The following is a 27,788-nucleotide window of genomic DNA, read 5'->3' on the forward strand; positions in this document are numbered from 1 at the left end:
GGTAAAAAAAAATTCTCTTCTATAATTATATACCTGGCCAAACTATGAATCCAGTGTGAAGTTGAATTAGGCATATTTAGACAAGTTTTCAAAAATTTACCTTCCATGCATCCTTTCTTTAGAAGCTATTACAATATGTTATGGCTGGGACTAAGGTAAAGTGAGTGAGGTACTTTTTTGCCTTGGGTGCAAAATTTAAAGAGGCACAAGAAAATTTAGTGATTAGGATAAGGAATATTTTAATGCAATATTAAGAAAAATAAAAATGAATGCAAAAAAAATCCATGATGAATGAAACATCAAGAATGTAAAATAAAGATAGGCCCCAGCAGGGCTGAGATTATGGTGAGGAGAGTGAGGCCAAGTCACACAAGTGCAGATATGGGTCCCATCTTTATTAAACGTTTTGATATTTTGTTGGTTATACAAGTCAACCCTACTTCACATGGGCCAGGACTACGTAGGGACATGAACATAAGGAGGTGAGCATCATTGGAGATCACTTTGGAGGCTAGTTATCACGATAACAAAAGATATGTTATGATTTTATTGGGTGAAAAGGGGGGTATAGGAGTGTGTATTTCGGGTGGGCTGGTAGTAGAAATGGGAATTAAACCCTTATCTTCCATGGTGGACAGTCTGTAGATAATACTGACAAACAGGAGAACCAAGAAGTAAGGTTAGCATTTTATTGAAAGATATGGGATTAAATACTAAAAACAAAATAGCTAAAAGATTTGAGAGTGATTCCTTCTGGGGAAGGAGTAATGGAGAGGGGCACGGGCAGGGGGCTGGGGACTGCTGTTTGTCTTAATGTTGTAGATTTAGTGGACTCTTTATGTACATATATGACTAATAGAATATAAGTAAATCAGTGTTTGACATTTCCAATAAAAGTCTCTGAAATACTCATCATGGGGAAGGCAGAGGTTTATTGGACTTCATCACATGACGTTATGATTCAGTATTATTTTTACTTTGGGTTACATATGGAGGTGGGTGTAGAATTGTCTCAGTGTTAGGGCCTCTAACACGCTTCCTGGGCATGTGCATTTTCCAGGGGAGACAGCTGCTCCATCTCATGTCACCCTCACAACTACATAGCAAGGCAGGGAATAGCCCCAGGTCAAGGATACTAGCAGATGAGGCTCAGAAGGGGAAGTAACCAGTCAGGACGAATCATTCTGTAGTTAGTAAGTGGCATTGAAGTAGACTGGGTACTGGATCCTTCCAGGGAGACCAGTTTTCACACCAGGAAACTGGCATTAGCTCTCTACACTGTAGCTGCTTTTTGGTCTCCCTTGGCCAGATCCCCACTTTTGCCGTCTTGTTCTGGTTGGACCTACATCACCATTCAAAGGTGGTGGGTATAGCTCTGCCCTGACATGTGTAGAGGGCCCTCCATCTCTCCAGCTGCCATAACTAAACATTCCATGCTTAAAGCCAGACTTTTCTGCCTCAACCACCACATTGCTCTTGCTCTTGCCTTTTCTGGGCTGAGCTACATGTCCACACATCTAGGCAGCCTCGTCTGTGGCCTTCAAATGCCCTTAAGTGCTGCTCCTTACTTCAGGGATGACCAATACTGCTAAATTTGGAGGGACTAGGGAGTTACTGCTGGTTTGAGAAAAGGGATTTTCCCCCTGCCCACAAACTGAGTCCCACCTTGAAGGCTCTGCCTCTGTCCAGGGGGGCCTTTGCATCTGCCTCTCCCTGCCCATACACAATGTTGTGGCCCTTCTTCTTGAAACATAGATGGGATCGTGTATCTGATGGGAATGCCTTGTGTTTCTGCCTTTCCTATGTTGCTCAAAGCTTACTTGTTTCATGTTGGGAAATTGGACAGCTTTATCACTCAAGCCAGCCTTATCGTTCAAGTGTATATTTCTCAAGGGCCCTTCCATGTCTTATCTCTTATTACTTATGTGCCTAGGTGGGTTCTAGGGTTCAAAACTGTTTGGTTAAGACAAAGTACTCCTTCAATGGGCCTAATGGGTAAACTATGTCCTTCCCTGAAAATGTGGCTACATGGCTGGGCTAGATTCTGTTTCCAGAAGACTGGGCCCTACCAGGGGGAAGGTGCTGATCTTTGTGCATGGTGCTAGCAATGGACCAAGAATCTGGCTGACCAAGGGCATCCTTAGGTTCGGGGATAGTGAATAAGCCTCAGAGAACAGGAAACAGCTAAAGGAACGTTGCTAGAATCTACAATAAAGGCTACCATTTCCGGGAGGTCCCTCCTCTAAGTATTATATCTTAGCAACAAAGCTTTGACTTCTGCTGGGGCCTGCTTTCTTCCTCAACCTTTATACTTTCCTCCCCTCTCACTTGTCCTCTCCCAGAAATAACTTAAAGGAACAAAGTCTTTACATAAAACATCCCTCGCTTCTCACTAGTCAGACCTAACTAACCAGACCTGACTAACCAAGACTGTGGCTTGAGTTGTCTATGAAAGGGGCCAGCTTTTGACCTAAGGTCCTCCTTTGTTTATGTTCACTGTGATGCTTCCTCTTCTCTGCTTTGACCCCATATCTGAGACTTAGCCAGGAATCCTACTTTCTGGGAAGGTTTGAGGGGGTAAGATTTTCAGGACAGTTGCCCTTCTCTTAAGAGTTTTGGGGAAGTGCATCTTCAGGGTCTTTCTTCCAGGGATGGTGATTCTAGAAGTGGGGCTTGCTGAAGGATCCACATCTGCAGAGTTATAGACTTACCTGTTTTTCTACTTTGAGGCCTGAGAAGAGTCCTGAGTGGTTCCCAGTTGCTCCCAAATCCCCAGCCCTGAATGACACCTCCGAGAGATCAGAGTCAGGATGTCAGGATATGTAGCGATAAGAGCATGGGCTTTAGGGTCAGGCAGATCAGGATTCAAATTCTCACTCCACCATATTCTTTTTTTTTTTTTTTTTAATATTTTGTTTATTTGTTTGACAGAGACACAGCAAGAGAGGGAACACAAGCAGGGGGAGTGGGAGAGGGAGAAGCAGGCTTCCCACTGAGCGGGGAGCCTGACGCAGGGCCAATCCCAGGACCCCGGGATCATGACCCGAGCTGAAGGCAGACACCCACTGACTGAGCCACCCAGGCACCCCTCCACCACATTCTAATACCATCTCTTAGCAGGCCCCAAGCCTCCTATTGGACCTAGCATTCTGCTCCCCTGAGTTAGGGGTGGGCTCTGCCGAGGACCTTATTTCCTGGTGCTTTTGCTGCATGTTGGTCTTAAAGCAATCTCAAGTCTAACCCTTCTTATGCTATATGCCTGGTACAGTGATAAGTACTTTGAGCATTGTTTTATGTAATTCTCAAAATGGTAGTGTGAATTACAATTCTGACACAAATTACCATGTATTTTTTCCCCACACCACCAAGCAATGCTCTGATACCAGCTGGATGTCCTACAATTTAACTCAATCCTGACATTATCTACCTAGAGATAGTGTCAGATCCAACAGATTAAGGGCTCAGTTGTACAATGGCCCCCCTACTTCAGATGCCAATTGCAAGTCCAAGTTGTCGCCTGTGCTTCTGACTAACTGGCTATAGATTGGAGGTTCCAAAATCCCTTCCTTGGGTACAATTAATTGCTAGAGCATTCACAGAACTCAAGAGAGGCATTTTACTTACTAGATCACCAGTTTATTATAAAAGAATATAAGTCAGGAACAGGCAGATGGAAGAGATGCATAGAGCAAGGTCTGGGCAAAGGGCACAGAGCTTCCATGTCCTCCAGTCTTCCATGCCATGCTCCTCAATCTCCACGTGTTCACCAACCTGGAAGCCCTCCGAAGCTTATCCTTTTGGTTTTTATGGCGGCCTCATTATATAGGCATAATTGATTAAATCATTGACCATTGGTGCTGGAACTGAATTCGCAGCCCCCCTCCCCTCCTTGAAGGTCAGAGAGTAGGGCTGAAAGTCCTAACCCCCAATCACCTCATCGGTTCTTTCAGCAACCAGCCTTTCTCCCTTCCTTCCTTCCTTTCTTTCTCTCTTTCTTTCTTTTCCCATGGTTTTATTTAAATTCTAGTTAGTTAACATACATGGTAAAATTGGTTTTGGGTGTAGAATTTAGTGATTCATCACTTACATATTCATCACAAGTGCCCTCCATAATACCCGTCACCCATGTAGTCCATCCCCCACCCACCTCCCTCCATCAATCCTGTTTGTTCTCTAGTTAGGAGTGTCTTTTGGTTTGTTTCCCTCTCTGTCTTTTTTTCCCCTTCCCCTATGTTCATCTATTTTGTTTCTTAAATTCCACATGAGTGAAATCATATGGTATTTGTCTTTATCTGACTGACTTATTTCACTTAGCATAATACCCTCTAGTTCCATTCACATCATTGCAGATGGCAAGATTTTATTCTTTTTGATGGCTGAGTAATATTCTGTTACATATATGTATACCACTTCTTCTTTATCCATTCATCAGTCGATGGACATTTGGGCTCTTTCCATAATTTAGCTATCGTTGATAATGCTGCTATAAACATCAGGGTGTGTGTGCCCCTTCAAATCAGTAGTTTTGTATCTTTTGGATAAATATTTGGTAGTGCAATTGTTGGGTCATAGGGTAGGTCTATTTTTAACTTTTTGAGGAACCTCCACACTGTTTTCCAGAGTGGCTGCACCAGTTTGCATTCCCACCAACAGTGTAAGAGGATTCCCCTTTCTCCACATCCTCACCAACATCTGTTGTTTCTTGTGTTGTTAATTTTACCTGTTCTGACAGCTGTGAGGTGGCATCTCATTGTGGTTTTGATTTGTATTTCCCTGATGATGAGTGCTGTTAGTCATCCATATGTCTTCTTTGGAAAAATGTCTTCATGTGTTCTGCCCATTTCTTAACTGGATTATTTAGTTTTGGGGTGTTGAGTTTAATAAGTTCTTTACAGATTTTGGATACTAACCCTTTATCAGACGTGTCATTGCAGCCAGCCCATTCTTAAAGTGACCTAGGGGCCTTGGGGTAGTCAGCTCATTAGCATGTCAAAAGGTACTTTTCGGTCCTCATCACTTAGGAAATTCCATCGGTTTTAGGAGCTCTGTGCCAGGAAAGGGGATGAAGACTGAATGTATACTTCTTACTATAAATCACGTATCACAGAAGTTAATGTAATCATTCCTGGTTTATAGCTGAGACTGAGTCACTGAGATAACTTGTACAAAATCACACGACTTTTAAAAGGCAAGTCAGACCCATTGGAACGCAGGTCTTTAAGGCTTCAAAGACAACGCAGCATGTCTGGAAAGAGCAAAGGTTTTGGAGGCGGACACCCGAGCTCAGTGTTGCCTACATTCCAACCGCAGGACCTCATGTAACTCCACTAAGCTTTCTCGGTTTCACCCTCCTCTTCTGTCGAAGAGAAATATTCTGTAAGAGAGCTCTGAGAATGAAGTGAACTGGTATATGTGAGACGTCTGTCACATGGCCCCTGAGAAGCGCTAGATTTCCCACCCTCCCCTCTGTCACCCTGCCTTCCAGCCCAGGCTCTGTTATGTTCCCACCACATCATGCTGTTCCCAGCCCAGTATTGGAAATCAGGCAGGCACACGAATAAATGATAGAAGAGAGGAAGCAGTAAGTACCATAGCAGCAGATAAGCTTTGTGAGGATGACCAGGAAGGACTTTGTAGAGACAGAGATATTAAATCGACCTGAAATGTTCAACAGATTTCAAGAGATAGAAAATGGATGGGAAGTCCCTGAGATTCCACATCAGGTAACTAGACAGGGCCTGGGGGGAAAGGTGATGGTTGTGTAAGTATTCTGGAGACCGAAGGGCCACTCTGTGTGTGAAATAATGTTAGTCAGGCCATGCTTTTGTGCTAGGTTCTAGGCTAGCCCCAGGCCACAGGACTTTGGCTCACACTCCAGGCTAAGGCTGGACTTGGAGCGCTACCCCACGGAGCTTCCCACTGCCATCTGGTGGTCATCAGGAGCCCAGGCCCCAGCTGGAGGGGCTGACGGTAGAGCAGTGTCATCAAGGCAATCTCCTTCAGAGTGCTGCAAAGCCTGTGAGCAACCCTACTTCCACCCCCTGGAAAAGTTGGCATGAGAGAGAAAGGCCCAATATCTTGCCTTCAGCAAGTCAGACCAGCTGGGATTCTATTTTTAACCAGCACTGTTGTCGTTGACAGCTTGGAACGCCTTCTCCCTCCTTTTCTTCCTGCGTCCTGCCTCTTGCAGCCCAGGGCCCTGTAGAAAGGATGGATGGGAGCAGCCTCAGCACTGGTACACAGAAGACCACTTTCCGTTCTCACTGTCCTGCACTCCACCCGGCCTTTGTCCAGCCTACTTAGTGGGCAGAGTTAGAGGTGGTACTGTCTGTGAGGTCAATGCGGCTTAAATCTCAGGGCTCCTCACTGCACAGGCACCTTCCAAGGCCCTGGTCAGTGTCCTGGCAATCAATCTATCTTTCTTTCTTTTCTTTTCTTTCTTTCTTTCTTTCTTTCTTTCTTTCTTTCTTTCTTTCTTTCTTTCTTTCTTTCTTTCTTCTTCTTCTTCTTCTTCTTCTTCTTCTTCTTCTTCTTCTTCTTCTTCTTCTTCTTCTTCTTCCTTCCTTCCTTCCTTCCTTCCTTCCTTCCTCTTTCTTTCTTTCTTTCTTTCTTTCTTTCTTTCTTTCTTTCTTTCTTTCTTTCTTTCTTCTTCTTCTTCTTCTTCTTCTTCTTCTTCTTCTTCTTCTTCTTCTTCTTCTTCCTTCCTTCCTTCCTTCCTTCCTTCCTTCCTCTTTCTTTCTTTCTTTCTTTCTTTCTTTCTTTCTTTCTTTCTTTCTTTCTTTTCTTTCTTTCTTTCTTTCTTCTTTCTTTTTTCATAAAAAAAGGGCATCCACTTTTATAAGCTCCAGGCCTCACAAAACTTGGGTCTGCCCCCTGATGGCTTCTTTCCCATCTCCAGCTCAGTGTCTACTTCAATAGGATTTTTTCTGTCTTGTTCTAATTTATTGTATGACCTTGAACAGCTTTCTTTCCTGCTCTGAGTCTCAGTTTTCCCATCTGTTACAAGACGAAATGTCAAGAAAGTCTCCCAACTATCATACTTCTGATTATCCATGCATGTTCCTTGGTGAGGGTATCTGATCTTCCCTGTCATTGTGTGTGCGTGGAGGGATGATGTTGCTGTCTCTGCCTCTTTCTGGGGCTGGATCAGTCTTACAATCAAAAGGGGGCCAGGCTCTGGGATTCCTCCTATTCAGATCCAGCATCCGCCTCCCCCCTTTGCTGCTGGCCAGTAAAGGTGTTTCCACGCGCAGAAGCTTGGCCGGATTCTGACACCAGAGAAAAGTGCATTGAAAAGGTCCCACTCTTTACCTTCTGTACACCTATCATGACCTGAACCCTGGTGTTGCAAACACAGATTGAATAAACTGAGTCTTATTATACAGTGTTTCCTCTTATTATTTCAATAAAATTTTAGTAAGTATCTATTAATATAGTACCTTAGCCATGGAACCGCTTCAGCAGAATACGCTGAGGAATCGTGATGTATCTTGGATATCCCACTTCCCACCCCCACCCCCATCCCCAGCTACTGTGTATGACACTGGCATTTAGGTGGGTCCAGGATGACAACCCAGACGGAATACCCACATCCCCATCGAGCCTCAGACCATGGGCTTTTTGGCAGGGGTCATGCACAGGAGTGAGCAGCAGGAAGAGTGACCTGACAGGGAGGATTCTACAAAATCCTGTGCCCCTCACCTGCCCCCCGGGAAAAAGTCCAGGAAGGAAGTTCAGGAGGAAGCCACGTCATTTTTATTTCTTGAAGAGTTTGGGTGAGGGATAAGGGACAGGGCCATAGTATTGAAATGGAAAGGAATGAAGAGACTTTTCAGTGCAAAACAGCCTGTTGGTCAGGGAGGTGTGAGATTAGACTGGTTGGTATTTTCAGTGCTGAAATGGGGAAGGACACCGTGAGATCAAACTGGGGGCAGCCTGGAACATCTCAGGAGTCAGTACCGTGCCAGGTTCCGGAGCCCTAAAGAATCAGTGCCATTACTATGTGTGTATGAGAGGCAGGCCAGCCTCTCTGCGTTTCCACTATGTACGGATAGTCCATTGCTAGGGACGCTGTGCCTACGTCTAAGGTCGGTGCCATGTTCCGATGTGCCAGGCTCAGTCCCATGTCAAGAGTGTGCCTGATTTCCTGTGTGGGAGTCTGGTTTGTTTCTTTTGTGTCAGGTAAGCCACCTGTGTGTGTGTGTGAGCGCGCATCGGGATCAGTCCATGCTTTGGGGCGTCAGTCTCCTATGTCAGTGGCTGTGTGTCTCTCGTGTGTCTGGATGGGTCCCTGCTTGTAGGAATGGGTGTGTCCCGCCTCAGCCTCCACTCCCCCTCTACCCCTCAGCCGGGCCCCAGCGTGCTGATGGTGGTGTAGCTCAGTCTGGACAGTGAAGCAATGGAAGGGGTGGGAGGGTCCTCATCTGGAAGAGGCCTGGGGCGAGCTCGTGGAGGCCTGGGGCAGCAGCGGGCACACGTCTCAAGGCAGGCCTGGCGAAAGCGACGGTGCATGAAGCAGTAGACCAGGGGGTTGACACAGGCTGAGGCGTAGCTCAGCAAGTGGATGAAAGAGATTGGCGCTCCTGAAAGTGCGCGGTGTGCACCAGAGCTGTCGAAGGCGCGCCACGTGTTGGCACTATACAGTGGCAACCAACACAGGAAGAAAAGCACAACGATCACCAGCAACATCCGCACCACGCGCTTCTTAGCCAACAGCTTGGCCTGGTAGGGCCGGGGGCCACATCCTGGCCCAGGAGTGGGCGCGGTCAGCGCGGACAGCTCCAGGGTCTGTCGCGAGCGTGGAAGCTGCACGTAACAGCCGTCACCATCCTCGCCAGCCAGCCCGTTCTCGGGCCGGCAACGCCCATTGGGGAGGGCAGGACCTGAACACAGAGGGTGGGTGGTCAGAGCGGCGGGCTGAGTCCTCTCAACCGCCAGCCCCACCCCCACCAGACCCCTATTTCCAGCCTCCTTGCCACTCACACTTCTCTCTGCTTCACCCACTCTAGGCCCCCGTGGCTTCCCAAGGCCGGGGGTGGGGTGTGGAGGCTGGATTTCACGCACCTGGTCCTGCCCCACTCCGCAGCCCTCCTTGGCCTCGGACTCGGCTCTGGCTCTCATTGTCACTGTCTTCATCAAAGCGGAGCCCTAAGTAGAGCTCACGGGAGATGAGCCCGTAGGCCACAGCCATAACCACACCCGGGACAAAGAACAAAAGCAGGAGCAGCAGTACCGACCTGGAGACAGAGCAGATCAATCACACAGGTATCTGTCCACCTATAATCACAGATGGAGGAAGAGCCAGGGATTGTTTCTAGGGCTGGTGACCAGGTCCCTGAGGTAGAAGTAGGATGTGGGGTGCTGCTGGGAAGAGCTAGAGAACTGGGGAGCGGCCCCAAATGGGAATCCCAGGGTGGTGGGTACGGAAAGGGAACTGGAGTATTGGAGCAGCTGGAGGAGGATTCTGGGGACTGGCAGCAAGCAGCTGATGGAGATGGAGAAGGGAATCCCCAGGAATAGGTAATGGGCACCCTCACCAGGTTTGGCGGACACGTGCATTGGGCCAGCGATGCACGCACTGCAGCACACGGGACCCTCCTGCTGGCTGTACGGCGGTGTACACTGGGTAGGGCACCATGAGCAGTCCAGAGAGCATCCACGTGGCTATAATCACACGAGCTGCGTGGGAACGCGTCTGCCACACGCGTGCCTGCAGCGGTCGGCAGATGGCACTGTATCGCTCCAGGGCGATGGCCACGAGGCTTAGTGTGGACACACTCACAGACACCCCTAAACAAGGGAGGAGGAAAGGGTCACTTAGGAAACTTGCCTTACACACTCAACTGGTGTGATTTTCTCAGGCCCCATGGGGAAAGACCCCTATACATGGCAAGGACTTTAGGAAAGGAGGGGGGGCATGGGGTTGTCTCACCTACCCATGAGATAGGAAACTGCCTTACAGACGACTGTGCCAAAGATGAACGTGCCCATGAGATTGGGCAGGAGGGTGAAGGGCATGCAAGCCACAGCCAGCAGGAGGTCGCTGACTGCCAGTGAGAGCAGGAAGGCGTTGGTGACAGTCCTCAGGCGGCGGCTCAGTCCCAGGACCACGATGATGAGCACATTTCCTCCCACGCTCATCAGAAAGATCACTGCATAAAGGGTGACCCTAATGGCCAGCTCCAATTCTGGGTGGGAAAAGGGAGAGGTGGTAGTAGGGAGCCTGGCTACCACTCAACAAGACCCTCCAAGCCCACTTATTCCCCACCTCTGCTACCCAGCTAGATCCCTCTGCATCCCAGAAACACCTCCTCCCACGCACTGGGTGGTGAGCCTGTATTCTTCGGGCTTCCAGCCCCTCGAGGCTTAGTGAAATTGGCTTGACTCCTCCTCTCCTTGAGAAAGCCTGTCTCTTCTCAAGCTTTGCTCCAAATTCCCCCTTCTCTTTACAGCTAAACTTCTTGAAAGGATTATTTGCATCTTCGCATTCACCCCTCAGTCCATTACAGTCCAGTGCCCCATCTGTCTCCTCCATCACCATTTGGACACTTCTTCCCAAGATCACAAAGCTTTAACTGCCAAAGCCAAAGATCTCTTCTCAGCCTGTTCTACTGATTTCCCTGTAGCATTTGGCACTGTTGACCACCCACTACCTTTTGAGACACAGGTCAGGTCATGTCCTTATTGTCTAAAACAAAAACAAAATGAAACAAAAAACCCCAAACTCCTTCACCTGCTCTGTACTGTGTGCAACCCTCTGGCATGTCTTCCAGATTTTCCGAGAACTGTCCTCTTCCTTCTCTCGCCTCCTCTTGCAAACACCCACTTAAGCCACTAGATGACTCAGTTTCTTGAAGGCATCATGCACGCTCATGACTTCCTCCCTTGCTAACATTGATTTCTGAGCCTGGAATGTTCTTTCACCAGCCCCCACTAATACGCCCCACCCATCACAAACTCGTTTTTTTGTATCTGGTAAATTCCTATTCACCATTGCCCTTCAAGAGTCAGATTAACTGCCCACTCTTCTGTAAGGCCTTTCTAGACGCCTCATTTGGAGTTAATCTCCCCTTCCTCTGACCCATGAGTGTTCCTTACATATCTATTAGAATACTTTTTCTTTTCTGCCTTGTATTTTAATTGTCTCCAAACATTAATTCTCACTCAACAAACATTTACAGAGGACTCCCTTTATGCTAGGTGCTGGGGACAAAGAGATGAACATGGCAAATTCCCTGTGAGAGCCCATAGTCTAGAGGGAAACTTGGATATATAAACAGATAATTGCCACACAGTGTGATAAGGAGTGAAGTTGAAGAATATACAAAGAGCTCACAGGAGGGACACTAGTGTCGCTGGGCTAGACAGAGGGCTGACTCCATTCATTTGTGTCAGTCTATTGGAGGATGGATTCATCTTTGGGCCTCTGTATCACAGCCAAGCAGACCCAAACAAAATGGAATTGAATGAAACTGGACTCAGTCACTCAAACCCATGGCCTGAGCATGAGGGAGAGCAGAGCTTGAAGGGAGAGAGGGCAGGGACAGAGTCTTCCAGGTTGTGGGAAAGGAAGGTTCCCAGAGGGGCAGTCCCCTTCTGTGGCCCCATACGTTGACTCTTGCATTAGGTTCTGAATTAAACTGTTTTCATAACAATAACCAACTTATTCAAAAATGGTTGTAGGCATTAGTGGGTGCTATTTACAAGAGATCCCCGAACAGAACCCAGCAGTGACATTCCTTGCTCAGATCACACAACTAAGTAAGGCGCTGAATCAGATCTCTCAGATGCTTTGCCTCCTACTACTTCCTCACCCCTCTGTCATTCATCATGCTGCCTCCTTCTCCCAGTCAAATCTCAATCTCAGTGCCTCTTGCTGCCTCTGTGTACTCCAGTGTGGCATTGCTCGCTGTATTATGTTTAACTGTCTATCTCCCCTACTGGACTCTGAGCTTCTTAGGGACGGGGGCAATGCCCATCTTGTTCTTCAGCATATCCCTGGCACTTAGCGTAATGTCCTGAACATAGGAGGTGTTCACACATGCTGGCTAATGGATTTTGAATGCATCTCTGTCACTTTCCACACAAATGCACCTGCTTTGTCCTTCCCCATTTGTGCTTTACCTCTGTGCCGCTAAAGCCCCAGCATGCCCTCTTCTCCCTGCCTCTGTTTCTCTGGAGACACATGTCACCTTCTCTGCAAGGAAGGCTTACGTGTAGCAAATCTGAAGGGTGTGTGTGTGTGTGTGTGTGTAGATAAAGAACATTTATGAGGGAGACCTCTGTCAGAGAGGTCCTTCGACCCAGAAAAAGAGCTGGTAGTCTATCCTGTACTTTTTGTGTTTCCTCCCAATCCGCTGCTCTCCCCTCCCTCCCCGCCCCTTTCCTTAATCTCTCTAGTTCTATCATCTTTCTCAGATCCTCCTCTGGATGTCTCTTTTCAACTAGTTCTTTCTTTCTTTTCTTTTTTTAGGATTTATTTATTTATTTGAGAGAGAGAGAGAGAGAATGGGGGTGGGGCAGAAGGAGAGGAAGAGAGAGAATCCTTAAACCGACTCCTCGCTGAGCAGGAAGCCCAAACTGAGGCCGGGGTGGATCCCAGGACCCTGAGGTCATGATCTGAGCTGAAGTCAAGAGCTGGCTACTTAAATGAATGAGCCACCCAGGTGCCCCTTCAACTAGTTCTTGAATCAATAACCACACCTCAAGTTGGTACGGCGCTCTGAAGTATAGAAAGCACCTTTCTCATTCATTCATCCAACTGATGTGTCCCATGTGTGTCCTTGAACTTGGTGGAGCAGAAAGATAAGACTATGCCCACTCTTATGAAGTTCCCAATTTGCATGGGTCTCCAGAAAACTACAGTCCCAGTAAAATTGCCCAGCACTTTGCTGTTTTGCTGGGCATTCCCAGCTTTTATCTTATTTCAGCCACTGCTATCTCTCCAAGTCTTTGCTGTTGAACAGTTAGGAGATGTGAAAAAGCAATCTTAGAGCTAGGGGCCTGGGGAGAAAGAGGGAGGGATGGAAAGGTAGAGCACAGGATTTTTAGGGCAGTGAAACTATTCTATATGGTACTGTGGTGGATAGATGTTATTACACGTTTGTTTAAACCCATAGAATATATAACAAAGAGAGTGAACCCTAATGTAAACTATGGAATTTAGTTAATAATTTATCAATATTGGGTTATCAATTGTAACAAATGTATTGCATTAATGTAAGGTATTAAAAGTAGGAGAAATTGTGTGTGTGTGTGTGTGTGTGTGTGTGTGAACTCTTTGTGCTTTCCATTCAATTTTTCTGTAAACCTGAAACTACTGTAAAAATAGTCTATTAGTAGGGTGCCTGGGTGGCTCAGTCCGTTAAGCATCCAACTCTTGATTTTAGCTCAGCTTTTGCCCTTGGGGTCATGAGTTCAAGCCTCGTGTTGGGCTCCATGCTGGGCATGGAACCTACTTAAATAAATAAATAATAATAGTCTATTAGTTTTCTCAAAAGTCACAAAAAAGCGATTGGAATGAAGACTTGTGTATGTGTTTCTGCCTATATGTATGCAGCCCTGTTCCTTTGTGTGGTGGCATAGGAGTCATCACAGTGGCTTCAACACTAGGGACTTAAGGGAGGGGTGGAAGAATGGGAGAGGCACCTTATAGATGCTAGTGCCTTGATTACCTGTGGCCATCCTCCTGCTGAGCCAGAGAACTCAGAAGACTGTGACAGTTCATTTCTGCTTCTGGGGTCTCGAGGATCTGCATTTGTCCCGGCAGAGAAGTACGAGCACAAAAATCCAGATAATGTGCCATGAAAAAAAAATCACGGCTTTATAAGAAATACCACTGAAGCTGCTGATGCCTGCCATCCCGCACTGGTATGTTGGATCTGGTCACCCATGAACACAGACATCAAGGGAATACTCATGTGTCTGTGGTGAGCATGGATAGCATCCAGCTGATTGTGGGTACTAGCTGGGCGAATGGGGATATCCGAATGTCAATGCGTACGCATCGAGGGAGCGGAAATAATATGGAAGGATGTGTAGGTAATATCAGAGGGACAATTGGGTAACACTTTAGTTTTTTTTTTTTTTTTTTAAAGATTTTACTTATTTATTTGACACAGAGAGAGACAGCTAGCGAGAGAGGGAACACAAGCAGGGGGAGTGGGAGAGGAAGAAGCAGGCTCATAGCGGAGGAGCCTGATGTGGGGCTCGAACCCATAACGCTGGGATCACGCCCTGAGCCGAAGGCCGACGCGTAACCGCTGTGCCACCCAGGCGCCCCAACACTTTAGTTTTTGAGATAATATCTGACTGGGTGAGAGTAATTTTTGTCACACATTTTTGTGGACAAGGTCTGAGAAGGGTAATGGCTAGAAGTCTGTAGGGAATGCCTGATTGAGTGTGGGATACATGTAGGTTTAGATAATATCTGGGCAAGTGTTGTAACATTTGTTCCAATTTTAGTGTAAGTGCTGCTGAAGTGGCCAGAGCAAGACCAGTTGTAACACTCGAGTGAACAAGAGTAATACCTGTAGGTATGTCTGTGGATAACATCTTCAGGAAACATGGGTTACATCCAGAGGTCGGAATGGGAATGGGGGTGTATCCGACTGGTGGTGGTGGTAGCTGAGCAACAGAAGTCATATCCAAGAATGTGCGGACAATATTTAAGTGGGTATGGATGTGAGATGTTAACATGGTAAGATGTTAAGTGAGATACGAATCTGACCGAGTACAATAACTGAGTGCCTGAGTGAACACAGGGAGCATTGGAGTCTTTGTGGATAATATCTGAATGTGTGAGAGTAACATCCGTGATTTTATGAGTAGTGTCTGGAAAAGGTTGCATAAGTGACCATGGGCAATATCTGTGTGCGGATAGTCAAATGAAAGCAAGTGTGTTTGGTGGATGAGCGGCACCTAAATAACTGGACGATGTTAAAGTAAGTGTGGGTGACATCTGTTTTTCGGTGGGTAGCATCCTTGTGAACATTAGCACTCAGGTCTGTGTGGTTAACTTGTAAGACTAATGTGGGTGGGGCGCCTGTGTGGCTCAGTCGATTGAAGATCTGCCTTTGGCTCAGGTCATGACCCCTGCATCAGGCTCCTTGCTCAGTGGGGAGTTTGCTTCTCTCTCCCCCTCTCCCTCTGTGTGCATGTGCTCTCTCTCTCTCTCAAATAAATAAATCTTAAAAAAAAAAAAGACTAATGTGGGTAAAATCCACGTTTCTACTAGTAACACTGGAGTGAGCCTGGCTAATATGCATCTGTGGGAGTAATATCCGAGTGAGTGGCTAATGGTCTTTGTGGGTAACTTCTGACTGCCTGGGTAACATGCAGCTAACTCTGTGTGGAGAACAACATCCAGATGAACGAGGCCAGTTCTTGCACCTGTGCTCTCCATCACTTCATGTTCTGCTTTCTCAGGGTCCCCTGCTCTGTTGATTATCCCTGCTGTCTGCTGTATCTTCAACTTTTCTCCCTCTTGGCCCATTCTGCAACAACATTTAAAAAAGATTCTTGCCTCTACTGTGTGCGCGTGCACGCGCGCGCGCGCGCACACACACACACACACACACACACACACACACAAAGACAACTCCCCCACCCCGCACACCATTCCTCAACCCCATGCTATTTCTAGCACTGTCCTATTTTTTCTTTGCCTCTCTCTCCCTACCAAACTTCTGGAAAGTTTTGTCTACACACCCTGGTTCACTTCTCATAACCCCCTCCCCCACTGTCCCAAGCTTCAACCTACTGTAGTCAGGCCTTAACACCCGTAACTCCTCCTTGTTAGGAGTTTCTCGTTACTGGATCTGAAGGATGCTGTTCTGTCCTTATTCAACTTACATCAGCAGCGTTTGACATCACTTATCCCACACTGCTAAAATCTTTTTCTTGCCTTCTTGTCTCTCTGATGGTTTCATCATGGATTCTCCTTCCTTCACTGGCTTTTAAATATCAGTCTTCTTCAGGGTCCTGCCCCAGGACCTCTTTTCTTTACATCCTACACAGTCTTTGTATGATTTTATCTATTCCTTCCATTACCTTCTATAGGCAAAGACCTTTTAGGTCTGTGTTTCCAGCTGGTACCTCTCCCCTAAGTTCTGACCACCAGATTTGACAGCTCGCTGGCCAACCCCACCTGGTTATCTTTAAACTCAGTGGGTTCCAAATTGAATTTATAATCTCCTTCAAACCTGTTTCTGTTTCTTTGTTCTTCCCATGATACAGCACCAACATCCATCCAATTGTCCAAGCCAGAGACCTAGATGTCATCCCTTGACCTCTTCCTCCCTCTCTGTTTCTAATGAATCACCAAGCTCTGTTGTTTCCACTTCCAGAAGTGCCTCTCAAATCCACCCACTTCTCTCCAACCCCACTGCAAATACCTTAGTCTAAGCCCACGTCATCTTTCACCAGAGTAATAGAATAGTCTTCTAAAGTGTTCCCCCACCCCCTACCTTTCATGTCTTGTACTCCAATCCATCCTCTACACTATAGAACTAATCCTGGCTGTACTACAGAGCCTTTCAGTAGTTGCCATTGCCCTTGGGATAAAAATCCACTCTGTTGGGGCGCCTGGGTGGCTCGGTGGTTTAAGCATCTGCCTTCGGCTCAGGTCATGATTTCAGGGTCCTGGGATGGAGTCCCTGGGTCATTGGGCTCCCTGCAGAGTGGGGAGTCTTCTTCTCCCCCTCCCTCTGCCCCTCTACCCAGCTTATGCTTGCTCTGTCAAATAAATAAATAAAATCTTAAAAAATAATCCACACTCCTCAGCCAGGTCTATGAAGCTCTTCTTAAACCCTCCAGGCTGGTCTTTATCCTGAGCGTTCCTTATTCCTCTCTTATGGTGTGTGTTTCAGGCTCTCAAACACTGACACACTGAAGGAAGGTATCACGGATTTAAACTTTGGGTGCTTAATCATACTGTTCCTCTACTAGAATGCTCTTTGCCATTCCTTCCCCTCCGTGTGTCTGGTTCTCCCTCATCTTTTTAATTTTTATTCAATTACTCCTTAGGAGGCCAACTTTGATTCCCAAGGCTAGGCTGGGCCAGGCTAGGCTAGGGCTCCTCGTCTGTGTTCCCACAGCCTTCCTAAGGCACAATCCCACTTTGGGCTGCAATTCCCTGCTTACTTGTCTGTCTCTCCCACTAAACTGTGAGCTCCATGAGAGAGGAGCTACTCGTCTTGGTGCCTAGCACTACCTCTGGTTAAATAAATATTTGTTGAGTGAAAGAATCTAAGTGAGAGTGTGTAACAGCTGGTCTGAGAAAACATACATTATTTTGTGGAGTAAATACTCAAATTAAAATGTATTCCCATTTTCCCTTCTTGAACGTAGAATAATTTCCTTATGCTCAGTACTGCCCCCTCTCTTGGAATTCCCCTCCTTCCTTTTCTGCCTACTGAACTCCCAACTTCAAGACCCAGCTCCCGGGGTTCCCTCATCTAGAAAGTTCTTGGGTTGCATCTCCTTTGGGTGCCCACAGTTCAGACCCTCTCCTGGGACTTCTCATGCTGACTGTTATTTTCCCACTGATTTGTCTCCCCTTTGCACTTGACTATGGACCAATGAGGGTCTAGACTGGATCTGTTTTATTCCTGTGTCCCCAGCACTTAGCCCAGCTACGACAGTAGGTGTCCAGGAGACTTTTAAGGAAAGAAAAGGTGCAGGAAGGGAAAACATATATTGTGAGCTGGGTTATCAAGAAAATGCGGCTGTTGGCCCGTGGGAGGAGTGAAAGTCATTTTGGGGACTGAGAAAGTGGAAGCAGTGGGGGTAGGGGGAGACGGTGGCACAAGGGATAGGAGACAAAGGGCGAAGCCAGGCTCTAAGAGGAAGAAACCTCTTTCCTCTAAGAGGAAAGGCAGGTTGGAGAGGGGATTGGAAGGGACTTGGAGACAGAAAGAGAGAAGGGACAGTGCCTTGATTAGAATTCCTACCTTGGGAGGCAGGAGGATTTGAGGAGGAGTGAAATGGAGACTGGCAGCTCTAGGAAGCAGCCCCCAATGTCCAGCCTAACTCAGGTTTGAGGATCTCTTTTGGGAAGGCTGGGGGTTGGGGTGGGGGCCACAGGAGATTATAACTCTAACTTCCCGTTTAAACCTTCCATGGTGCTCCCTCCCCCAACCAGCCCTCTTCTTTTTCACAGTCTTGCCTTCTTTTCTTTCTTTCCTTCCCCATTGTGGCTCTGTGAACTGGATTTAAAAGGAAGAGAGACCCGGAGGATAGGCAAGAGGAGTCCTTGATTCCTGACCGTCTGTGTCTAGAAGGGGGCTCTGTGTTGGGGAGGGGGCTGTGTTTGCGGGGTGACCAGTAGCTCTGGGTGCGGCCCGGAGACCGGGGCGTGAAGGGGCTCTGATCAGGTGGTGTGAAGCTGTGATGGAGTTTTTATGAGCCGCGGGGGGGGGGGGGGGGCAGAAGTGTCGGGGGGAGCTGTTTGGGGACTGAGAAGGAGTACTGTGAGGGGATGGTGTAGGCGTTAGAGGAGGCAGTGGGGGACTCTATCAGTGTGGGGTGCAGCGAGAAGGAACTGGTGGAGGAGGTTTAGGGGGCACCCACCTCGTGTCCCGGCTCCGCGGATGCGAGGGGGCTCGCAGCTGAGGTTGCCCGCACCGCTGCTGTTGAGGAGGGCCCCCCCCGGGCGGCACAGGGAAGCCCCCGGCCCGGGTCCGGACCCCTGCGCGCTCCGGTTCAGCTTTAGCAGCTCCATGGCCCCGGCCCAGCCACCGCCTCCCTCCGCTCGGCCGGGCGGGCTCCGGCTGCGGCTCCACCTGCTCCCGCAGCGGTTCGGGCGGAGGCTCCCGCCCCGCCTGGTTCCCGCCCCCAACCTTGGCCCCTGCCTGCCCCGCCGCTCCTCCTCTGTTCGCCCCGCCTAGGCTCGCCTCTCTCCCAGGCTCGTCCGCCTCGGTCCCGCCAGGTGACTCTCCGCCCCCCTCCCACGCTCAGGACTTCCACGCTCCCCCCACCCACCGGGACTGTCCTTCAGGCTCGCCCCCTCCCTAGTCTCTGCGGTCTTCTCCTAGAGATTTCCTTCCCGCCCACTCCCCTTCATCACCGTCCGGGTTCGGCGGAATTCTTGGGAGTGTGTGTGTGCGTGTGTGTGTGCATGCGTGTGTGTGCGTGCACGCGCGTGTGTGCCTGTGTTGGCGAGGGTAGCGGTGGGGGTTACGGGTGGATGGAGGGGTGGCGGGTAGGGAGGTTGCGGGGAGGCGGGTAAGAGGGGTTGGGTGGGGTGCGGCTGCCGTGGGATCTAGCATTTTTCCCTGGTGGGTCAGGGGACGTGGAGGTGGCATTTAACACAGTGGCATCAGGCGCGGGGTACTGTACTATGCCGCAGTGGCTCCAGTGACCGCGATACCATAGTTCCCGGCATCTCCTCGCCAAGGGGCTGGAGTGGCCCCTGAATCTGCCCCCACACCCTCCACCTCCTACTTCGGGGCCCAACACCTAAGCTTCCACCCAAAGCTCCCAAGGAACCCTCCGCAGCAGGCAAGGACCGCGAGCGGGGGGTGGTGGCGGCGGCGGGCAGCATTTGTCCTCGGGAATCTTGGCGCGCAAAAGGGCTGCGCGGAGGAAGAGTCTGACTTGGGTGTGAGGGCGGCCTGGGTAGCAGAGAGAACTGCTTAGAATAAATGGGGGAGGGGTGGGCTGATGGTGGGGTTTGGTTCCAATCCCGGCCCATCACTGGCACAAAAGGGAAGGAGGCGGCTGGCTCTCGTGGTCTCCAGGCAGCGCCCACCCTCACCGTCACACTGACGCTCCCTGTTTGCTCTCCGTGCAGTTGGAGCAGCCTGTGTGGGGTGGCAGGTTCCCACGAGAGGGGACCCGAAGGGCGCCAGATCACTGGGGTGCAGCGGGAGCAAAGCTTAAGGGGGTATGCCCAGGACTGAGGTGGTGGGTTCAGTTCCTCAGGCAGGACTTGCCTCCACTAATATTTCAGCGAGGCTAGCTATCCATTCTCCTCCATTCCAAGGAAACTCCAATATGACTTTGAAATTCCACTCTCTGGCCCCCAGCAGTATCTGTTAGAGGTGGGGGCCTCAGTCAAAGAGCAGTTCAGACTGTGAATGAGATCCGAGTTTATGGGGAGTTCAGAGAGCCCTCTCCAATTTGTCTTTTGGAGAGGACCTGTTCCAGCTAGCACTGAGTTTATAGGGGCTGGGGCGCTGAAGGAGGATCTAAGCCTGTGGTGGGTGGGGATGTTGTCACCTGTCTCCCCCCACTGCCCTCCTCCTGGCACTGCCTGCCTTCCCCATCAGAGCGCCCTGGACCAGAAGAGCCTGATTTGCTGTTTGTTCAGCTCCAGCACAGGTGGCACCTCAGATAACCTGCTGGACTTTTCCCACATTGGATGACGGGGTTTGTGGGGGCGGGGAGCAAAGGAAATGTAGGAGAGAGAGGAGTGGAAGTAGGAGTAGCCGGGCATTCGCTTGTTCAGCAAAGTATGTGCCAGCTATAGGGCTGTGTACTAGTTGTCTGATACATTCTGTGCCCGAGTAGCTCCCACTCTCCTGGGGGAAAGTGACAGGTAAGCCAACGATTACAGCATATGGTTGGACGAGCCTCTGCGAAGATACACAAATCAGAAATTTAGGAATCAGCCTGGCTGCCTTACTCCCTTATGTTCCTTCACCTGGAATAGAGGCTGTGACAAAAAGCCCAGACTCTTCTCCAAATACGAGGGATTTATTCTGCAGCTGCAGAGAAGCTTCGGGAAGTCAGCCCTCAACTGCGAGGCCCTTGGGGAGTTGGCCGAGCCGAGGAAAGCCTGCTCAGGCGAGGTCATGTTCCCTTCCTGAGGCATCCTGCATCCAGTGACGGCTCAGCACAGAGGTGCAAAGGTTCAGCCTCCTCACCCCAACAGAGGACAACTCTGAAGGATGTGCACAGCTCCTCACGGGCTTGACCGAGGCCTTTGTGGGGACTGAATCACTGCTCTGCTTCTCCCTTCACCCCGTCCTTTCATCCTTGCTCTTGCACAGGTGTTGACTCCAAGAGCACTCCTTAGTAAACATCCTCCACAGTAATCTCTGTCTCAGACTCTGCTTCCTGGGGAACGTAACTGCCTCCCTCCCATAGTCAATCAATCATGAAGTCCTGTTGATTTTAGCCACTGAGTGTTCCTTGAATCAGTCCGCTTGCATCTGCACCGACATTATCCCACTGTTCCTTGCACCGCTCTCCTAGCTTCTTCCGTGGTCCGCCACCTTTTGCTGATGCCTCCTCACATCCACCCTCCACCTTAAAGCCGGAGTGATACGTGCAGAACACAAATCGGATTGTGGCACTCTTCTGACCTTTGCTTTGGGGATAGAGAAAACCTTTACCCAGAGTCTCTGAAGCCTGTGTGGTCTGCCTCCTATTGACCTCTCTAACCACCTTATTTCAAGTCCCCGTGGCCCTTGTTCTCTTCCCTGTAGACGCACTGGCCTTCCTTTAGTCCTTTTTTTTTTTTTTTTTTGGATATATTCTGTCAGTTACATGGCTTTTGCACATGGTCTCTGGAAGCTTTCCTTCTTTTATCGAATTAACTCCTGTTCATCCCTCTCATCTCAGCTTAAGGTATCAGCATTTCTCAGGGACGTTTTTCCTGGCTTCCCCTCCTGTGGTAGGCAGAATTATGAAATGGCACCAAAGGATTCTCATCTTGTACGATCTCCTTCCCTAGAGTGTGGGTAGAACCTGTAAATATGATGAGATGCTACTTTCACCATTATGTTGTATGACAAAAGAGATTTTGCAGGTGTAATTAATGCTACTAATCAGTGGACTTCAAGATAAAGAGATTATCCAATGAGTCCTAACCAAGTCACAAGAATTTACTCTGTTGGCAGCAGAGGAGGACATCATTTGAAGAAGAAGGATTTGACACACGGTTGCTGGCTTGAAGACGGAGGGGGCCACGTGGGAGGGAATGCAAGGGGCTGTGGCTGGCTTGAGGAAGGAGTAGGGTGCAGAGCACGTACCTGAGAGTGGGTGCTGGTTAAGAGCAGTCTCTGACTGACAGCCAGCCAGAAAATAGGGACTTCAGTCTTAAGACCGCAGGGAACTAGATCCTGCTGATGACAAGAATGAGCTCGGAAGCGGGAGAACCCAGAAAAGAATTTCATCTGGCTGACACCTTGACCTCAGCCTGGTGACACCCTGAGCAGAGGACGCAGCCATATAGTACCAGACTTCTGGCCCACATGCCGGTGACCTACTAAGCGGATGTTGTTTTAAGCTTCCAAATTCATAGTAATTTGTTGTAGTAGCAATAGAAAACGAACACACCTCTCAGTCGCAGGAAGTAGCAAATACAGACCCTTGCAAGCCACGGGGGGAAGACGTGGAAGTGCTGGAAATTTTAGGCTTAGAAATATTTGGAGTAACGGCTATGGCAGCTGGTGTGGAGAGCAACTTAAGGGATGGGACAGGTTGGGAGTCCATGACGCAACTCAGGTGACAGATGATAGCGGCTTGAGCTAAAGTCATGGAGGCAGTGAAGATGGATCCAGGAGCTGTTTAGGAGGCAGACAGAATTTAGAGGATGCTTCCATGTGGAGGGTGAGGGAGGAGGATGAGATGAAAAGGAATAAGTTTTCTGGTAACTAGATAGGAGCTCTTTGGTGATCACCTACTCTGTTCAAAGCACATTACTTTTAATCCTCACCAAGAACTACACGTTTCAGTCCAATATGGTTGATCACTATTTTAGCTGAAAAAACTGCGGCTCAGAGAGAGAGAGAGTTCAAGTAACTTTCCCAAAGCCATAAAACTACTTAGTGAAAAAGTTACAATCCAAAGCCAGGGGTTTTGGGCATCACGATTTAGGTGCTCACATACGATGATGTTTCCAAAAATGAGCAAAAAGGTTTTACTGAATTTCTCCGATCACCTTCTTTCTCTCATTTCACACAATATTTTTTCCAATGTTTTTGGACTTGTAAAATCTCTCATGTCCTCTCCCCAACCCCCGCCCCCCGCCACCACTCACGCATACCATCCTTCCCTGACAATAAATAACCCGGCCTCCCACTTCATAGAGAAAATAGGAACCCTCAGACAGCAACTCCCACCAGCGATCTGTTCCATTTTGGACCTGATAAGTTTCAGCTGCTTATTAGACATCTAGTAGGAATTCCAGTAGGAAGCGGATTATACAGGTTGCATAGGAAGTAATACAAACCATAGAATTAATGAGAAATGAGGAACCAGGTCAGAAGTCTGGAAAAGACCATATTTAAAGACTGGGTAGAGAAAGGCCAGCCGGGGAAGGAGACCAAGAGGAGCAGACAGAGAGCTGGGAGGAAAACAAGGGGAGGAAGCCATCATAAAAAAGAAAGGGAAAACAAAAGAGAAAGGAGAAGAGGGGGAGAAGGAGAGAGGGAGAGAAGGAGAGAGAGCGAGCGAGCGAGAGAGAAGTTAATTAATTTCAAATGCAAGATTCCTGAGAAGGCAGGGAGATATGGAATTCAGAGCACATGTGGAAGGTTCTAGCTTTTGATAGGAGTAGAGACTCAATTGTAAGAGGAAGTTAGAAGAGAATAATTATAGATGCAAATAAGTCACGGCTGAGCAGCTAGCAACTATTAATTCCTAGACGCCTTGGCAGCTAAGTGTGGCTTTATGAGCACATGTTGGACAGTGGTTGTGGGTGGAAGTGAGATAGGAGAGGAGTGGACTGTTTCTTCCTCTTTGCCCTTTCCTGCAGGTTGAATGTGAATCTTCAGTCATGCCATGAAGATAACACACTAGGGATGGCAGAGTGATAAGATGGTAGGAGCCTGGGTCTCCTATACTCGAGCTGTTTTACTACTCAGGTTCTCTTGTATGAAAAAGGAACTGCAGTCTGGAGGACCTACATATTTTCTCCTCTTGTCATAGCGACTTGTTTTGTATCTTAATTTACACAGGCGGTGCATAGATTTAATGGGAGCTGCTGTCTTGTATTTCTATTTTTTCTTTGAAGTTGGAGATCTGGTTATCAGTGAGTGGTGTGTGGTGTGTGTGTGTGTGAGTGGATAAGACTGAACTTTAGTAATCAGTTTTTTTTTTAGATGGTTTTTAAAGAAAACTATATAAAATGGGAAAGGGGGAGCGGACACTGGAGGAATGTAGTAAGTAAGTAAGTAAGCGTTGGGACCCACTTAGGAGTTGGTGACCATGACTTTCTAGTGGTATCAGTTTCTCCAGCAGAGCTCAGATGGTTGGATGCAAGCATGGACACTATTGATTGTTCAGTTCATCCAAAGTTGATATTTTGCCAGTTGGGTGGGAGTGAAAAACAAAAGGACAAAGGCAAAATAATGGCCACGAAATCTCACTTGGAGAAGACAGAACTATGAAGTGAGTAACGAAGTCTAAAGTGAGTAGGCGTCAGAAGCTGGAGCTGTCAGCAGGGAGAAAGGGAAGAGAGTAGTGCAAAGATCGTATGGATGAGTGTCAGAGAGCAGGGGTGTACTGAGAGTGAAGAAGAAGCATCGGCGAGCACAGAGGACCCCATATCTGTGCACTGAGCTGTGAAAGGAAAAGGAGACACCCCTTTCTGCAGAGGGTGTGCTATCCTCACAGGACTGCTGGCTTAGGTAACATGGGAGTTGGGAGAATGTTCAAAGAAGCTTGTGTTGGGAAAGGGGTTACAGAGGGGGAAACTCCTCTGAGAAGCTTTCCTGGGTTTCTCTCCTAGGTACTTCTGCAACACCTCGTACCTTTCGTTACGGTAATTCTTACACTTACATGTTTTATAGTTGTCCTTTTGCTTACCTATATTCCAGGGCTCTGGCTCCTGCCATTTTCTCCAACAGGTTCTCAAACCACTTTCCACACTATTCTCATTACTTGTTTGCTGTCTTTGTGCTCAAGGAACCTTGAATTGCTTATAGTTTCATGGTGCATTCCATGCTGTTCATCGCCCTTGCACCTTGCTCATGCCGTTCCCTCTAACTAAAGGCATATGGGCATTGGGGAGGTGAGGGCCGGGAGGTGATGGATATAGATTGTTTCCAGAAGATGGTTTATAAGAGGAAAAAAACTCCAAGTAATCGGTCAAGTGGAGAAGGGGGAATACCATGAGCAGAGGAGGGCATGAAAATGAAGTGCTAAGAGGGTAGAAGATATTTCTCAAAATCAGGAAATTCCATCTATGCCAGGGATTAACTCAGCCTTTAGGGAGAATGGGGTTGCTCAGGATCAGGAAACAGGGGACTTGAGATCAAGGCAGGGAGGGAACTGCAAAGTCAGTATGGATGACCACAGGAAAGAGACCTTGACCCTCATCCCAGAACAAGTCAGAAACCTAAGAGGTCAAGGAAGCAAGTGCAGGATGTCCTGACAGAGGGCCAAGCTCAGTTCTGAGGGAAGTTGCTTCTTTGATTCAAGCCTTGACCTGCCAAGGTTGTCACGTTTTTTTGGTTTCTGTGTGTGTGTGTGTGTGTGTGTGTGTGTGTGTGTGTGTGTTTTGAAGGGCAGTGCTGGCCCACCAAGCTTGACTCTTACAGCTAGAATAGTTTACCTTTCCCTTGGGGAAGTCTCAGTCACCTAGCTACTGCCACACTGGCTCAAGTGTGGGCACATGATCCTTCTTTCAATATTCTGTATCACAATTGAGATAAGCGGGGAACGTTTAAACAACACTTCAGTAAATGTTCTGGGGAAACAACTAAAGAGGGGAGACTATAGTGCGTAATGCACAGTCAGATAACCTGCTTTATAAGGGACTGCTTCTTCTAGGCATCTTGCAGCTCCACAAAATATTAGCTTTTACCCAGGAAACCCCGTGTTCACACACACATACACACACACACACACACAGTGGTGTGAGGGGCGTGGGCTAGGCTCTGCCCCCAGCACCTCTGGCTCTGACACGCATGCACGGCTAGGAGAGGAACCAGTCACAGGGTAGTCCTTGGGGTGCCCACTCACCCGCCGGCTCAGCCCTCCCTCTGTGGCTCATTAGGCTGCCTTCTCTCCACATCTTTCAAGGCCTTCTCTTGTCTGCGTTTCTGTGATGTGCAGCTATGTTTCTGTGCTGAGCTCCTGCCCACACACTCCCTGCCCACGTAGGAGGCTCTTCTCTTGGGATAATTAAAGAGGGAGCAGGCTGAGAAGACAGACGGGTTGGAGCTGGAGCAGGCAGGGGTGTTGGTCAGAGGAAAGCAGCAAGGGGAAGGACCACCTTCCGGAACCTGGGACTTGTGCTGGGGAGAGCCGAGCACACACACAAAGGGGCTGGAGCTCACCGATGGCTACGCTTGGCTTCAGACATGGCCTCTCGCATGTACACCAAGAGAGGGCTGGATCTCCTAGGTCAGGGTCTCATTTGAAAGCTAAAAAATCGGAAGTCACCAGAGAGAGAGCATCCATGAACACACCCGAGTTACGAGCCTGTGGGGCCCTGTGGTACCTGTTGGTGAACAGCAAGGTTGAAGACAAGCCAAGATACTGAAACTGGAAAGGCAATGCCAGACAGAGGGCCCATGTGTGTTCAATGAAAAGCACAAAGATTTTTCAAGCTGTAGGAGAGGGCAGTCCTGAGTACTCCCAGCTATTCGGTAGTGCTGCCCCCAACAGGGCTACCTCAGGGTCTGACTTGGCACAACTTCCGGCATCATCACTGCTGCATTTTAGTCTTTGCTAAAAAATCAAGTTTTTACAAGCCAGTTGAGACCACGGTTCTGTCCCTAAGACTCCATTTTTCCCTGGCCCTAAGATTTTAGTTCTCCTAGCTTTACGAGGCTTGGGCTGGAGGTAGGAGGGGAGGGAATGGGAGCCCTGCGCCCTCTGCTGGCCAGATCGGGCATTGCCAGGACAGACCGGAGGCCCAGGGCTGAGCAGGGCCAGACCACCTGTGCCCCACTGCCTCAAAGACACAACCTCTGCTAGAGGGGTAGGAATAACGGTCATAGCTACCATTCATTATTAAGCACTTGCTACTTGTCAGGCACTGGCAGGCAGTTTACATCATTATCTCATTTACATTTTAATTCTCCAAGCATCACTTTCAACAACCCTGAAAGATTGTGTAGGAGGCTGAGAGTCCCCCAGCTAGTAAGTGATATTTCAGAACTAAAATCTGACTCGGATTGGCTCCAAGCTCTTTCCCATCTGTTGTGCTTTTAGGCAGCCTCATACCTGCCCTGACTTGGGTCTTGACTCTGACCCCAGCTCTAACTGGCTTAACCATCCTTTTCTGATCTGAGCCTCAAGCCAAACCCTAGCTTCAGCCTCAAGCTAGAATCCACCCACCTTACCTCCTGCTCCTGGCACCTAGTGTTTGCACTGGATCTTTCCTTGGGTTGGATGGTCCTTCTCCCTATGAATGTGATTTCCTCCCAAGCTTGATACTTAATTTCCATCTGTCTCTTGGGCGAGCAGCCAAACTCTCAGAAAGAAAAAGATGAAGTAGGGAGGCCGAAGAAGACTCTGCATGTGTGTGTGTGTGGGGGTGGGTGGGTGTAGCTAATTGGGAACATTGAGGAGGAGTGTACATCTCAAATCTTAGCCAGGCCAAGGTGTCCTGAGGTTAGTGATCCCAGGAGAGACGTGGGTGAGGCCGTAGGTCCCGTGGGAGGGAGAAGAGCTGAGCTAGAATCAGCTGGGCTCTCAGAAGCAGGGCCCTTGAACAATTCTTATAGGAGAATTACAGCTCACCCCTGTGGGAATCCAGCAGCCCCTCCAAAACTTCTGCCCTCCTCCCACAGCTGCATGGGTGCAGATCTCCAGAGCACTGGGTGGTCCTTTATCTTGGCTGCAGCCCTGAGATCAATACTTCAGCACATTGGGCAGGCTTGCTGGTG

General features: G+C 48.6%; 2 protein-coding genes across 5 annotated transcripts in view; one reads left to right on the plus strand and one right to left on the minus strand.

The window, feature by feature from the left end:
* The window catches only part of FHIP1B (FHF complex subunit HOOK interacting protein 1B), a 162,974-nt gene that overhangs the window by 88,607 nt on the left and 46,579 nt on the right, over positions 1-27,788 (plus strand). The gene's annotated exons all lie outside the window — the stretch shown is intronic.
* CCKBR (cholecystokinin B receptor) lies at positions 7,733-25,983 on the minus strand. 3 transcript variants are annotated; one of them, XM_045783038.2, is made up of 5 exons: positions 25,915-25,983; positions 9,936-10,187; positions 9,537-9,789; positions 9,064-9,236; positions 7,733-8,882 (listed from the first exon to the last, which is right to left on the minus strand). In XM_045783038.2, exons 1-5 carry the CDS (start codon positions 25,964-25,966, stop codon positions 8,344-8,346), a joined length of 1,269 nt encoding a protein of 422 aa, XP_045638994.1. In that variant the 5' UTR covers positions 25,967-25,983; the 3' UTR covers positions 7,733-8,343. The 3 variants fall into 3 exon arrangements, with proteins under 3 accessions (XP_045638994.1, XP_045638993.1, XP_045638995.1); XM_045783037.2 differs by lacking the exon at positions 25,915-25,983 and adding an exon at positions 18,571-18,820; XM_045783039.2 differs by lacking the exons at positions 9,936-10,187; positions 25,915-25,983 and adding an exon at positions 18,571-18,821.

The sequence above is a fragment of the Ursus americanus genome, chromosome 16 (genome assembly GCF_024610735.1).
Source record: "Ursus americanus isolate L20-20 chromosome 16, mUrsAme1.1.p, whole genome shotgun sequence".
Taxonomy (NCBI): Eukaryota; Metazoa; Chordata; class Mammalia; order Carnivora; family Ursidae; genus Ursus; species Ursus americanus.